The following is a 15,373-nucleotide window of genomic DNA, read 5'->3' as shown; positions in this document are numbered from 1 at the left end:
TTATTTATTTTCCTACCTATTGTTCACTTAATACCTTTTTTGCACTATTGGTTAGAGCCTGCAAGTAAGCATTTCACTGTAAGGTCTACACCGGTTATATTTGGCACATGTGACAAATAAACTTTGATTTGATTTGAATGATAACAAAGGGAACACAGCTGATGGATGGCGCTGGGGAAATGTAACCACTCAAACTCCTGAACAGATCAGCTTTAATATTGCAGTTTCATGAGCTGAAATAAATGATCCCCGAATATTTTCCATATGCATAAAAAACTTTTCTACACAAATTTCTTCTTTGACAAGATAATCCATCCACCTGACAGGTGTGGCATAACAAGAAGCTGATTCAACAGCATGATCATTACACAGGTGCACCTTGTGCTGGGGTCAATAAAAGGCCACTAAAATGTGCAGTTTTGGCACACAACACAATGCCACAGATGTCTCAAGTTGAGGGAGTGTGCAATTGGCATACTGACTGCAGGAATGTCCGTCAGAGCTGTTGCCAGAGAATTGAATGTTAATTTCTCTACCATAAGCCGCCTCTAACATCGTTTGGCAGTACGTCCAACCGGCCTCACAACCGCAGACCACGTGTAACCACGCCAGCCCAGGACCTCCACATCCTGCTTCTTCACCTGTGGGGATCGTCTGAGATCAGCCATCCGGACAGCTGATGAAACTATGGGTTTGCAGAACCAAAGAATTTCTGCACAAATGGTCAGAAACCACATCAGGGAAGCTCATCTGCATGCTCATCATTCTCACCAGGATCTTGACCTGACTGCAGTTCTGCGTCGTAACCGACTTCAGTGGGCAAATGCTCACTGTGACCAATAGATGCATATCTGTATTCCCAGTCATGTGAAATTCATAGGTTGGGGCCTAATGAATTTATTTCAATTGACCGATTTTCCTCTATGAACTGTAACTCTGAAATTGTTGCATGTTGCGTTTATATTTTTGTTCAGTGTATATACACAATTTGGCGGCCAGGTCTCCTTCTGTATTTGTTAGATTGTAATGGTATGTTGTCTAGTCTTGTTGTATTGTTTGTTTGCATCCTGCTTGACATTGTAAAAAACAAAAGAGTGTAAAAGTTTGTTAAGGTGAAAGTTTAGGGTTAGGTCTCGGGGGTAGGTAGCCCGAGCGGCTAAGGAGTTGTGCCTGTAGCCTTAAGGTCGCCTTCTGGATTCCCGGGCTAGGTGCTGGGAAAAAAAGGGAGAAATTGATCTGGCAACTGGAGAGCTGCTGGGTTCATATCCTAATAATAATCCCCTACCATTGGGCTCTTGAGCAAGGCCTTTAACCACACAACATGCTCTCCATCCAGGGGTGCTGCACTGCAGCTTTACCCTGTGCTACTCTCAACTGTGTGATGTGTGGGAGGGGTTGAGAAATGAAGAGAGCAGAAGATCATTTTCCATTGTTCACTGTAACTATGGACAATAAAGTTACATTGTAACAGGTAGGAAAAAATTTGTCAACATTTGACTTAGGTGTTTCCTGTATCTTGTTGTGTGTGTTGCCCAGTGACGTCTCCTCCACAGCTCTCGACACACTCCCCCGTCGAGGCTTGGAACATTTAAAGGTCCTGATTGCCCGTTCTACCCCCTACCTGAAGACTCTACCTCCTCTAGAAAGCCTCCTAGAGCTGGAGGTGGCAGAGGTCACTTACCCCAGCCACTGCTGTGCCTTCCACACCTGGCGACGCAAAGACAAGTAGGTATACATCCATAAATATTTCAAAAACTAAAAGCATTGTATTTGGGACAAATCATTCACTAAACCCTAAACCTCAACTAAATATTGTAATAAATAATGTGAAAATGTAGCAAGTGGGGTGACCAAACTGCTTGGAGTGTAAACTGTCATGGTCAAAACATGTTGATACACCAGTAGCTAAGATGGGGAGAAGTCTGTCCATAATAAAGCTTTTTTAACAACACCATCAACAAGGCAGGTCCTACAGGCCATAGTTTTGTCGCACCTGCACTACTGTTCAGTCGTGTGGTCAGGTGCCACAAAGAGAGACCTCGAAAAATTACAATTGGTTCAGAACTGGGGAGCACGGCTGGCCCTTAAATGTACATGGAGAGCTAGCATTAATAATACACATGTAAATCTCTCATGGCTCAAAGTGCAGGATGGATTGAGTTCATCACTACCAGTTATTGTAAGAAGTGTTGACATGCTGAATGCACCAAGGTGTCTGTCTAAACTACTAGCACACAGCTCAGACACTCATGCATACCCCACAAGACATGCCACCAAGGGTCTCTTCACAATCCCCAAGTCAAGAACAGACTATGGGAGGTGCACAGTACTACATAGAGCCATGGTTACATGGAACTCTCTTCCACATCAGGTAACTGATGCAAGCAGTAGAATCAGATAAATAAAAAAAAACACCTTATGGAACACACATACACATGATAAGACATGCACGTACACATGGATGTTGTATTGTAATTACAGTGAAGTCGGAAGTTTACATACACCTAAGCCAAATACATTTAAACAATTCCTGACATTTAATCCTAGTAAACATTCCCTGTCTTAGGTCAGTTAGGATCACCACTCTATTTTAAGAATGTGAAATGTCAGAATAATAGTAGAAAGAATGATTTATTTCAGCTTTTATTTCTTTCGTCACATCCCCAGTGGGTCAGAAGTTTACATACACTCAATTAGTATTTGGTAGCATTGCCTTTAAATTGTTTAACTTGGGTAAAACGTTTTGGGTAGCCTTCCATAAGCTTCCCACAATAAATTGGGTGAATTTTGGCCTATTCCTCCTGACAGAGCTGGTGTAACTGAATCAGGTTTGTAGGCCTCCTTGCTCACACACGCTTTTTCAGTTCTGCCAACACATTTTCTATAGGATTGAGGTCAGGGCTTTGTGATGGCCACTCCAATATCTTGACTTTGTTGTCCTTAAGCCATTTTGACACAACTTCGGAAGTATGCTTGGGGTCATTGTCCATTTTGAAGACCCATTTGCGACCAAGCTTTAACTTCCTGACTGATGTCTTGAGATGTTGCTTCAATATATCCACATAATTGTACTTCCTCATGATGCAATCTATTTTGTGAAGTGCACCTGTCCCTCTTGCAGCAAAGCACCCCCACAACATAATGCTGCCACCCCTGTGCTTCACGGTTGGGACGGTGTTCTTCGGCTTGCAAGCCTCCCCCTTTTCCTCCAAACATAACGATGGTCATTGTGGCCAAACAGTTCCATTTTTGTTTCATCAGACCAGAGGACATTTCTCCAAAAAGTACAATCTTTGTCCCCATGTGCAGTTGCAAACCATAGTCTGGCTTTTTAATGGCGGTTTTGGAGCAATGGCTTCTTCCTTGCTGAGCGGCCTTTCAGGTTATGTCGATATTGGACTCGTTTTACTGTGGATATAGATACTTTGTATCCGTTTCCTCCAGCATCTTCACAAGGTCCTTTGCTGTTGTTTTGGAATTGATTTGCACTTTTCGCACCAAAGTACAGTGAGGGAAAAAAGTATTTGATCCCCTGCTGATTTTGTATGTTTGCCCACTGACAAAGAAATTATCAGTCTATCATTTTAATGGTAGGTTTATTTCAACAGTGAGAGACAGAATAACAACAAAAAAATCCAGAAAAACGCATGTCAAAAATGTTATAAATTGATTTGCATTTTAATGAGGGAAATAAGTATTTGACCCCCTCTCAATCAGAAAGATTTCTGGCTCCCACGTGTCTTTTATACAGGTAACGGGCTGAGATTAGGAGCACACTCTTAAAGGGAGTGCTCCTAATCTCAGTTTGTTACCTGTATAAAAGACACCTGTCCACAGAAGCAATCAATCAATCAGATTCCAAACTCTCCACCATGGCCAAGACCAAAGAGCTCTCCAAGGATGTCAGGGACAAGATTGTAGACCTACACAAGGCTGGAATGGGCTACAAGACCACCGCCAAGCAGCTTGGTGAGAAGGTGACAACAGTTGGTGCGATTATTCGCAAATGGAAGAAACACAAAAGAACTGTCAATCTCCCTCGGCCTGGGGCTCCATGCAAGATCTCACCTCGTGGAGTTGCAATGATCATGAGAACGGTGAGGAATCACCAATGAGTGTTTTTCCACCAAGTACTAAGTCATGTTTTGCAGAGGGGTCAAATACTTATTTCCCTCATTAACATTTACATTTACGTCATTTAGCAGACGCTCTTATCCAGAGCGACTTACAAATTGGTGCATTCACCTTATGATATCCAGTGGAACAACCACTTTACAATAGTACATATATATTATTTTTTTTCGGGGGGGGGTAGGATTCCTTAAAGAGGTGGGGTTTCAGGTGTCTCCGGAAGGTGGTGATTGACTCCGCTGTCCTGGCGTCGTGAGCGAGCTTGTTCCACCAAATGCAAATACATTTATAAAATTTTTGACATGTGTTTTTCTGGATTTTTTGTTGTTGTTATTCTGTCTCTCACTGTTCAAATAAACCTACCATTAAAATTATAGACTGATCATTTCTTTGTCAGTGGGCAAACGTACAAAATCAGCAGGGGATCAAATACTTTTTCCCCCTCACTGTATGTTCATCTCTAGGAGACAGAACGCAGCTCCTACCTGAGCGGTATGACAGCTGCGTGGTCCCATGGTGTTTATACTTGCGTACTATTGTTTGTACAGATGAACGTGGTACCTTCAGGCATTTGGAAATTGCTCCCAAGGTTGAACCAGACTTGTGGAGGTCTACCATTTTTTTCTGAGGTCTTGGCTGATTTCTTTAGATTTTCCCATGATGTCAAGCAAAGAGGCACTGAGTTTGAAGGTTGGCCTTGAAATACATCCACAGGTACATCTCCAATTGACTCAAACGATGTCAATTAGCCTATCAGAAGCTTCTATAGCCATGACATAATTTTCTGGAATTTTCCAAGTTGTTTAAAGGCACAGTCAAATATTTTAGTAAACTTCTGACCCACTGGAATTGTGATACAGTGAATGATAAGTGAAATAATCTGTCTGTAAACAATTGTTGGAAAAAGTACCTGTGTCATGCACAACGTAGATGTCCTAACCGACTTGCCAAAACTATAGTTTGTTAACAAGGAATTTGTGGAGTGGTTGAAAAATGAGTTTTAATGACTCCAACCTAAGTGTATGTAAACTTCCGATTTCAACTGTATGTGGTAGTGGCCTGAGGGAACACACTAAATGTATTGGGTAAAGTGTTAGGAAATGTAATGTCATGTAATATTTGAAATTGTATATAACAGCCTTAAGCTTTTTAGGATAGGGGGCAGTATTTTCACAGCCGGATAAAAAACGAAACGATTTAATCTGGTTATTACTCCTGCCCAGAAACTCGAATATGCATATAATTATTTGATTTGGATAGAAAACACCCTAAAGTTTCTAAAACTGTTTGAATGGTGTCTGTGAGTATAACAGAACTCATATGGCAGGCCAAAACCTGAGAAGATTCTATATGGGAAGTGCCCTGTCTGACCATTTCTTGGCCTTCTGTAGCCACTTTATCGAAAATAGAGGATCTCTGCTGTAATGTGACATTTTCTAAGGCTCCCATAGGCTCTCAGAAGGCGCCAAAACGTTGAATGATGACTCTGCAGTCCCTCGGCAAAAAACAGTAGGGGTTTTGGAAAGTGGTCGTTCTGAGAACAATGACACTGGCGTGCGCGTGCATGTGAAGACTCCATTTTCTATTTTCAGTGTTTGAACGAAAACAAGGTCTCCTGGTTGGAATATTATCGCTATTTTACGAGAAAAATCGCATAAAAATTGATTTTAAACAGCGTTTGACATGCTTCGAAGTACGGTAATGGAATATTTTGAATTTTTTTGTCACGATACGCACCGGCGCGTCACCCTTCGGATAGTGTCTTGAAAGCAAGAACAAAACGCAGCTATTTGGATATAACTATGGATTATTTGGAACCAAAACAACATTAGGTGTTGGAGTAGAAGTCCTGGGAGTGCATTCTGACGAAGAACAGCAAAGGTAATCCAATTTCTTTTATAGTAAATCTGAGTTTGGTGAGTGCCAAACTTGGTGGGTGTCAAAATAGCTAGCCATGATGGCCGGGCTATCTACTCAGAATATTGCAAAATGTGCTTTCACCGAAAAGCTATTTTAAAATCGGACACCTCGATTGCACAAAGGAGTTCTGTATATATAATTATTAAAATAATTGTTATGTTTTTTGTGAACGTTTATTGTGAGTAATTTAGTAAAGTCACCGGAAGTTTTCGGTGGGTATGCTAGTTCTGAACGTCACATGCTAATGTAAAAAGCTGGTTTTTTATATAAATATTAACTTGATTGAACAAAACATGCATGTATTGTATAACATAATGTCCTAGGAGTGTCATCTGATGAAGATCACCAAAGGTTAGTGCTGCATTTAGCTGTGGTTTTGGTTTTTGTGACATTATATGCTAGCTTGAAAAATGGGTGTGTGATTATTTCTGGCTGGGTACTCTCCAGACATAATCTAATGTTTTGCTTTCGTTGTAAAGCCTTTTTGAAATTGGACAATGTGGTTAGATAAAGGAGAGTTTTGTCTTTAAAATGGTGTAAAATAGTAATATGTTTGAAAAATTGACGTTTTTGGATTTTTGAGGTGTTTGTAATTCGCGCCACGCTCTATCATTGGATATTGGCGAGGTGTTCCGCTAGCGGAACATCTAGATGTAAGAGGTTTTAATGTTGCTGGACCCCAGGAAGAGTAGCTGCTGCCGTGGCAGTAGCTAATGTGGATCCTTAATAAATACAAATACACATAGGTGCTCATCACACGTACACACAAAGGTTGACACTCAAGGGTCTCCTCTAACCTTTTCTCTTTATCCATCCAAAGGGAAAAAGTTGTCCATGCACTCTCTCCGAACCTCAGAAGGCTGTGCGATGACGATGATGAAATCATGTAAGACAATATTTCCACTATGTATCAGGGGAAAGTTCTGTTATCAGGCTTTCGAAAATGTTTTTCCCTTGATTGCCCATTTTCTTTTTGGGGGGGCGGTTTCTACCTCTACACCTTACGTTGATCAAATCCATGTTGTCTTCCCCTTTTCTACAGGGACCACTCAGCAGACAATGTGACAGACCTGTACGACATCAACCTCCAATACCCAGACCTGCAGCTGAGCCTGTGTCCTGGACCTTTCCAGTGCACCCCGAAGTCCGACGCCTTCAACCCCTGTGAGGACTTGCTGGGGTACTCCTTCCTCCGCTCAGTCACCTGGCTCATCACTGTGTTTGCTGTGGCTGGGAACATGGCCGTGCTGGTCATACTGATCATCAGGTAAAGGGAGAGAAAAGAGATTTAGGATTAACAGTGGTCAATGTCATATACCTGCATGTCTCTGGACAAGTGTGCGGATAATGTCAACCATCTTTGTCAGGGATAGATTCCAAACCAATTGAATTGGAATGAATGGATAGTAATCTATGTCATTCTATAGGAAAGAGTGTGCTCAACTCTTATCCTCTTGCGTAAACTGACAATGTGTGGTCTACTAAGAAATGTTGCTTGAATAAGAAAAATATAATTAAAACAATGCTTTAATTGCAACTTATATTCAAGTAATTGATTATCTTTTTTAAATTTTTGATCATTCTGCTCACCAGCCACCAGAAGCTCAATGTCTCTCGGTTCCTGATATGTAACCTGGCATTCGCAGACCTCTGCATGGGGGTCTACCTCCTCCTCATTGCAGCCACGGACTACCACTCACGCAAGGTACGTAGCCCAAAGGCTTAGAGAGGTATATCAGAAGGTCACTTTTTCAAGTCTCAAGTTGGGCTATGAAAAGGTGGGGACTGGACTGGCTTCTGTAGGGCTGTTCTTCTCAGTTCAGTACATTACTACCAACCACCTACCATTGAACCCTTGAGCAAGGCACGACTTAACCCCTAAACTTCTCCAGGGGGGCTACACTGCGGCTGACCCTGTAATGCTTGCTTTCCAATGTTTATATTTCTGTAATGACCCTTTCCTATTTGGACACTAAAGTTGTATTGTATTTCATTGTAGGAGTTCCAGTCCATATCCAATAATAAAGTTGTATTTTATTGTAGCAGTTCTAGTCCATATCCAATAATAAAGTTGTATTTTAGTGTAGGAGTTCTAGTCCATATCCAAAGATAAACCTGGGTACCCCTACCCCGGTCAACAGCCCTGCACCCCCCACAGCAACTTGCACAAGCCTCCCCCATTTCTCCTTCACCGAAATCCAGATGGCCGATGTTCTGAAAGAGCTGCAAAATCGGGACCCCTTCAAATCAGCCGGGCTAGACAATCTGGACCCTCTCTTTCTAAAATGATCCGCCGTAATTGTTGCAACCCCTATTACAAGCCTGTTCAACCTCTCTTTCGTATCGTCTGAGATCCCCAAAGATTGGAAAGCTGCCACGGTCATCCCCCTCTTCAAAGGGGGAGACACTCTAGACCCAAACTGTTACAGACCTATATCCATCCTACCCTGCCTTTCTAAGGTCTTTGAAAGCCAAGTTAACAAACAGATCACCGACCATTTTTAATCCCACCATACCTTCTCCGCTATGCAATCTGGTTTCCGAGCTGGTCATGGGTGCACCTCAGCCACGCTCAAGGTCCTAAATGATATCATAACCGCCATCAATAAGAAACAATACTGTGCAGCTGTATTCACCGACCTGGCCAAGGCTTTCGACTCTGTCAATCACCACGTTCTTGTCAGGCAGACTCAACAGCCTTGGTCTCTCAAATGACTGCTTCGCCTGGTTCACCAACTACTTCTCAGACAGAGTTCAGTGTGTCAAATCGGAGGGCCTGTTGTCCGGACCTCTGGCAGTCTCTATGGGGGTGCCACAGGGTTCAATTCTCGGGCCGACTCTTTTCTCTGTATACATCAATGATGTCACTCTTGCTGCTGGTGATTCTCTGATCCACCTCTACGCAGACGACACCATTCTGTATACTTTTGGCCCTTTCTTTGGACACAGTGTTAACTAACGTCCAGATGAGCTTCAATGCCATACAACTCTCCTTCCGTGGCCTCCAACTGCTCTTAAATGCAAGTTAAACTAAATGCATGCTCTTCAACCGATCGCTGCCCGCACCTGCCCGCCCGTCCAGCATCACTACTCTGGATGGTTCTGACTTAGAATATGTGGACAACTACAAATACCTAGGTGTCTGGTTAGATTGTAAACTCTCCTTCCAGACTCACATTAAGCATCTCCAATCCAAAATTAAATCTAGAATCTGCTTCCTATTTTGCAACATGAGTGAAGCCTCCTTCACTCATGCTGCCAAACATACCCTCGTAAAACTGACTATCCTACCAATCCTTGACTTCGGCGATGTCATTTACAAAATAGCCTCCAACACTCTACTCAGCAAATTGGATGCAGTCTATCACAGTGCCATCCGTTTTGTCACCAAAGCCCCATACACTACCCACCACTGCGACCTGTATGCTCTCATTGGCTAGCCCTCGCTTCATATTCGTCGCCAAACCCACTGGCTCCAGGACATCTATAAGCCTTTGCTAGGTAAAGCTCCACCTTATCTCAGCTCACTGGTCACCATAGCAGCACCCACCCGTAGCACGTGCTCCAGCAGGTATATTTCACTGGTCACCCCCAAAGCCAATTCCTCCTTTGGCCGCCTTTCCTTCCAGTTCTCTGCTGCCAATGACTGGAACGAATTGCAAAAATCACTGAAGCTGGAGACTCATATCTCCCTCTCTAACTTTAAGCACCAGCTGTCAGAGCAGCTCACAGATCACTGCACCTGTATATAGCCCATCTGTAAATAGCCCATCCAACTACCTCATCCCCATACTGTTATTTTTTGTTGTTGTTGCTCCTTTGCACCCCAGTATCTCTACTTGCACGTTCATCTTCTGCACATCTATCACTCCAGTGTTTAATTGCTAAATTGTAATTATTTCACCACTGTGGCCTATTTATTGCCTTACCTCCCTTATCTTACCTCATTTGCACACACTGTATAGACTTTTCTATTGTGTTATTGACTGCATGTTTGTTTATTCCACGTGTAACTCTGTGTTGTTTGTGTCGCACTGCTTTGCTTTATCTTGGCCAGGTCGCAGTTGTAAATGAGAACTTGTTCTCAACTGGCCTACCTGGTTAAATAAAGGTGAACTAAAATAAAAAATAAAAAAGTTGTATTTTATTGTAGGAGTTCTAGTCCATATCCAATAATAAAGTTATATTGTATTTATATTGTAGGAATTCTAGTCCATATCCAATAAAGGTGTATTTATATTGTAGGAGTTCTAGTCCATATACAATAATAAAGTTGTATTGTATTGTAGGAGTTCTAGTCCATATCCAATAATAAAGTTGTATTGTATTTCTATTGTATGAGTTCCAGTCCATATCCAATAATAAAGTTGTATTTATATTGTAGGAGTTGTAGTCCATATACAATAATAAAGTTGTATTGCATTGTAGGAGTTCTAGTCCATATCCAATAATAAAGTTGTATTGTATTTATATTGTATGAGTTCTAGTCCATATCCAATAATAAAGTTGTATTGTATGAGTTCTATTCCATATCCAATAATAAAGTTGTATTTTATTGTAGGAGTTCTAGTCCATATCCAATAATAAAGCTGTATTTGTATTGTAGGAATACTACAACCACGCCACATTCTGGCAGACGGGTGCGGGCTGTGGCGTGGCAGGGTTCCTGACGGTGTTCGCCAGCGAGCTGTCGGTCTACACGTTGACCATGATAACGTTAGAGCGGTGGCACACCATCACCAACGCCATGCACAAGAACAAGAGGCTGCGGCTGAGGCATGTGGTAGCCATGATGGCTGGGGGGTGGGGCTTCTCCCTATTGGCCGCTCTGCTTCCTGTCCTCGGGGTCAGCAGCTACACTAAGGTCAGCAGAATTTGAATTTGAAAATATACATTGAACAAAAATATAAACGCAACATGTAAAGTGTTGGTCCCATGTTTCATGAGCTGAAATAAAAGATCCCATACATTTTCCATATGCACAAGAAGCTTATTTCTCTCAAAATGTGTGCACAAATCTGTTTACATCACTGTTAGTTCGCATTTCTCCTTTGCCAAGATAATCCATCCACCTGACAAGTGTAGCATATCAAGAAGCTGATTTAACAGCACGATCATTACACACTTTGTGCTGGGGACAATAAAAGGCCACTCAAAACTGTGCAGTTTTGTCATACAACACAATGTCACAGATGTCTCAAGTTTTGAGGGAGCATGCAATTGGCATGCTGACTGCAGGAATATCCACCAGAGCTGTTTCCAGAGAATTTTATGTTAATTTCTCTACCATAAGCCGCCTCCATTTTCTCTACCACTTCCAACCGGGCTCACAACGTATTCCATCGTGTGGGCCAGAAGTTTGCTGTTAGCAGTGGGGTTATGGTATGGGCAGGCATAAGCTACGGACAACAAACACAATTGTGTTTTGTCAATGGCAATTTGAATGCACAAGATACTGTGATGAGATCCTGAGGCCCATTGACCTGCCATTACCTCATGTTTCAGCATGATAATGCATGGCCCAATGTCGCAAGGATCTTTACATATAACTTCGAATCTGAAAATGGCCTAGTTTTTCCATGGCCTGCATACTCACCAGACCAGTCACCCATTGAGCATGTTTGGGATGCTCTCGATCAACGACTACGACAGCGTGTTCCAGTTCCGCCAATATCCAGCAATTTTGCACAGCCATTGAAGAGGAGTGGGACAACATTCCACAGGCCACAATCAACAGCCTGATCACCTCTATGCAAAGGACATGTGTCGCGCTGCATGAGGCAAATGGTGGTCACACCAGATACTGAATGTTTTTGTGATCCACACCCCTAACTTTTTTTATGAGGTATCTGTGACCAACAGATGCATATTTGTATTCCCAGTCATGTGGAATCCATAGATTAGGGAGAATTGAATTAATTTCAACTAACTGATTTCCTTATATGAACTGCAACTCAGTAAAATCTTTGAAATTGTTGCATGTTGCGTTTATTTTTTAAATATTATGTTGGGTTTATGTTCATTGTGTGTGTATATATATATATACATGCTCAAAAAAATAAAGGGAACACTTAAACAACACAATGTAACTCCAAGTCAATCACACTTCTGTGAAATCAAACTGTCCACTTAGGAAGCAACACTGATTGACAATAAATTTCACATGCTGTTGTGCAAATGGAATAGACAACAGGTGGAAATTATAGGCCATTAGCAAGACACCCCCAATAAAGGAGTGGTTCTGCAGGTGGGGACCACAGACCACTTCTCAGTTCCTATGCTTCCTGGCTGATGTTTTGGTCACTTTTGAATGCTGGCGGTGCTTTCACTCTAGTGGTAGCATGAGACGGAGTCTATAACCCACACAACTGGCTCAGGTAGTGCAGCTCATCCAGGATGGCACATCAATGCGAGCTGTGGCAAGAAGGTTTGCTGTATCTGTCAGCGTAGTGTCCAGAGCATGGAGGCGCTACCAGGAGACAGGCCAGTACATCAGGAGACGTGGAGGAGGCCGTAGGAGGGCAACAACCCAGCAGCAGGACCGCTACCTCCGCCTTTGTGCAAGGAGGAGCAGGAGAAGCACTGCCAGAGCCCTGCAAAATGACCTCCAGCAGGCCACAAATGTGCATGTGTCTGCTCAAACGGTCAGAAACAGACTCCATGAGGGTGGTATGAGGGCCCGACGTCCACAGGTGGGGGTTGTGCTTACAGCCCAACACCGTGCAGGACGTTTGGCATTTGCCAGAGAACACCAAGATTGGCAAATTCGCCACTGGCACCCTGTGCTCTTCACAGATGAAAGCAGGTTCACACTGAGCACGTGACAGACGTGACAGAGTCTGGAGACGCCGTGGAGAACGTTCTGCTGCCTGCAACATCCTCCAGCATGACCGGTTTGGCGGTGGGTCAGTCATGGTGTGGGGTGGCATTTCTTTGGGGGGCCGCACAGCCCTCCATGTGCTTGCCAGAGGTAGCCTGACTGCCATTAGGTACCGAGATGAGATCCTCAGACCCCTTGTGAGACCATATGCTGGTGCGGTTGGCCCTGGGTTCCTCCTAATGCAAGACAATGCTAGACCTCATGTGGCTGGAGTGTGTCAGCAGTTCCTGCAAGAGGAAGGCATTGATGCTATGGACTGGCCCGCCCGTTCCCCAGACCTGAATCCAATTGAGCACATCTGGGACATCATGTCTCGCTCCATCCACCAACGCCACGTTGCACCACAGACTGTCCAGGAGTTGGCGGATGCTTTAGTCCAGGTCTGGGAGGAGATCCCTCAGGAGACCATCCGCCACCTCATCAGGAGCATGCCCAGGCGTTGTAGGGAGGTCATACAGGCACGTGGAGGCCACACACACTACTGAGCCTCATTTTGACTTGTTTTAAGGACATTACATCAAAGTTGGATCAGCCTGTAGTGTGGTTTTCCACTTTAATTTTGAGTGTGACTCCAAATCCAGACCTCCATGGGTTGATAAATTGGATTTCCATTGATTATTTTTGTGTGATTTTGTTGTCAGCACATTCAACTATGTAAAGAAAAAAGTATTTAATAAGATTATTTATTTCATTCAGATCTAGGATGTGTTGTTTAAGTGTTCCCTTTATTTTTTTGAGCAGTTATATATATATAAAACACACATATATATATATGTGTGTTTCCAAGTCACAGATTAAGCCTAGTCCTATACTATAAAGCACTTTCAATCTCCATTGAACATGCTTTTTAGACCAGGACAAGGCTTAATCTGTGAGGCTTTTTGTAAACCTGGGCCCGTATTCAAACATTCACTTTACACAGAACATGTGTTATACTGTAGTAGATGAACATTCACAGCCTTTTTATTTCTGCAGTAAAATAACTTCATGACAATTGCTGATGTAAAACGGGCTTTATACATTTACTTGATTGACTTTCTTTGATATTTTATCCTCCAGGTGTCAATCTGCCTGCCCATGGACATCGAGTCCCTAGCCTCCCAGGTGTATGTTGTAGCCCTCCTCCTCCTCAACGTCACTGCCTTTTTCATCATCTGCTACTGCTACGTACGCATCTACCTGTCCATCCACAACCCCGACCTAGCAATCCGCCACGGTGACTCCAAGATTGCCAAGCGCATGGCCATCCTAATCTTCACCAACTTCATCTGCATGGCACCCATCTCCTTCTTTGGCATCTCGGCGGCTCTCCGCATGCCCCTCATCACCGTCTCCCATTCCAAGATCCTGCTCGTCCTTTTCTACCCAATCAACTCCCTCTGTAACCCCTTCCTCTACACCATCTTTACTCGATCGTTTCGGAAGGATATACGTTTGTTGTTGAGTCGCTGTAGTTTTTGCCATGCCAGAGCGGAGTTCTACAGGGCACAGAACCTGGAAGCACACACTATACCGCCTAAGGGTAGTACTACGTCCCCCAGAAAACATCACTCTTTCAGGTTCTACACCTACAACATCAAGATGCAAGGATGCTTTCTCTGCAAGGGAGGCGGAGCAACATGACTAGTCTCAGTAAATCAGAACTGTGGGTAAAATCACATTTTACTCACAGGGTTGAATGACAACGAAAACGATTGTGTGTAAAAAATAAATATACAGAACCAGTCAAAAGTTTGGACAAACCTACTCATTCAAAGGTTTTTCTTTATTTTTTCTATTTTCTACATTGTATAATAATAGTGAAGACATCAAAACATTGAAATAACACTTATGGAATCACGTAGTAACCAAAAAAGTGTTAAACAAATCAAAAAAGATGTTTGATTCTTCAAAGTAGCCACTCCTGGCATTCTCTCAACCAGCTTCATGAGGTAGTCACCTGGAATGATTTTCCAACAGTCTTGAAGGAGTTCCCACATATGCTGAGCACTTGTTGGCTACTTTTCCATTTGCGGTCCAACTCATCCCCAACCATCTCAATTGGGTTGAGGTCAAGTCATTTGATACAGCACTCCATCACTCTCCTTCTTGGTCAAATAGCACTTACACAGCCTGGAGGTGTGTTTTGGGTCATTGTCCTGTTGAAAAACAAATGATAGTCCCACTAAGCGCAAACCAGATGGGATGGCGTATCGCTGCAGAATGCTGTGGTAGCTATGCTGGTTAAGTGTGCCATGAATTCTAAGTAAATCACTGACCATGTCAGCAGCAAAGCACCCCCACACCATCACACCTCCTCCGCACTGCTTCACGGTGGGAACCACACATACAGAGGTAATCCTTTCACCTACTCTGCGTCTCACAAATACACGGCGATTGGAACCAAAAATCTCAAACTTGGACTGATCAGAACAAAGGACAGATTTCCAAATCAAAATCAAA

General features: G+C 43.0%; 1 protein-coding gene across 1 annotated transcript in view; it reads left to right on the top strand.

Moving 5' to 3' along the window:
• Positions 1-14,677, top strand: part of LOC106589743 (lutropin-choriogonadotropic hormone receptor) — a 91,249-nt gene extending 76,572 nt beyond the window's left edge. Inside the window, exons 10-15 of the mRNA XM_045709987.1 lie at positions 1,537-1,725; positions 6,872-6,937; positions 7,094-7,318; positions 7,645-7,756; positions 10,658-10,915; positions 13,991-14,677. Of these exons, the coding sequence (XP_045565943.1) occupies positions 1,537-1,725; positions 6,872-6,937; positions 7,094-7,318; positions 7,645-7,756; positions 10,658-10,915; positions 13,991-14,554 (1,414 nt within the window). The 3' untranslated portion in view covers positions 14,555-14,677. The remainder of the gene's footprint in view (positions 1-1,536; positions 1,726-6,871; positions 6,938-7,093; positions 7,319-7,644; positions 7,757-10,657; positions 10,916-13,990) is intronic.
• Positions 14,678-15,373: the final 696 nt, after the last annotated feature.

Source organism: Salmo salar, chromosome ssa28 (genome assembly GCF_905237065.1).
Source record: "Salmo salar chromosome ssa28, Ssal_v3.1, whole genome shotgun sequence".
Classification (NCBI taxonomy): domain Eukaryota; kingdom Metazoa; phylum Chordata; class Actinopteri; order Salmoniformes; family Salmonidae; genus Salmo; species Salmo salar.
This window is presented reverse-complemented; position numbering and strand designations above follow the sequence as displayed.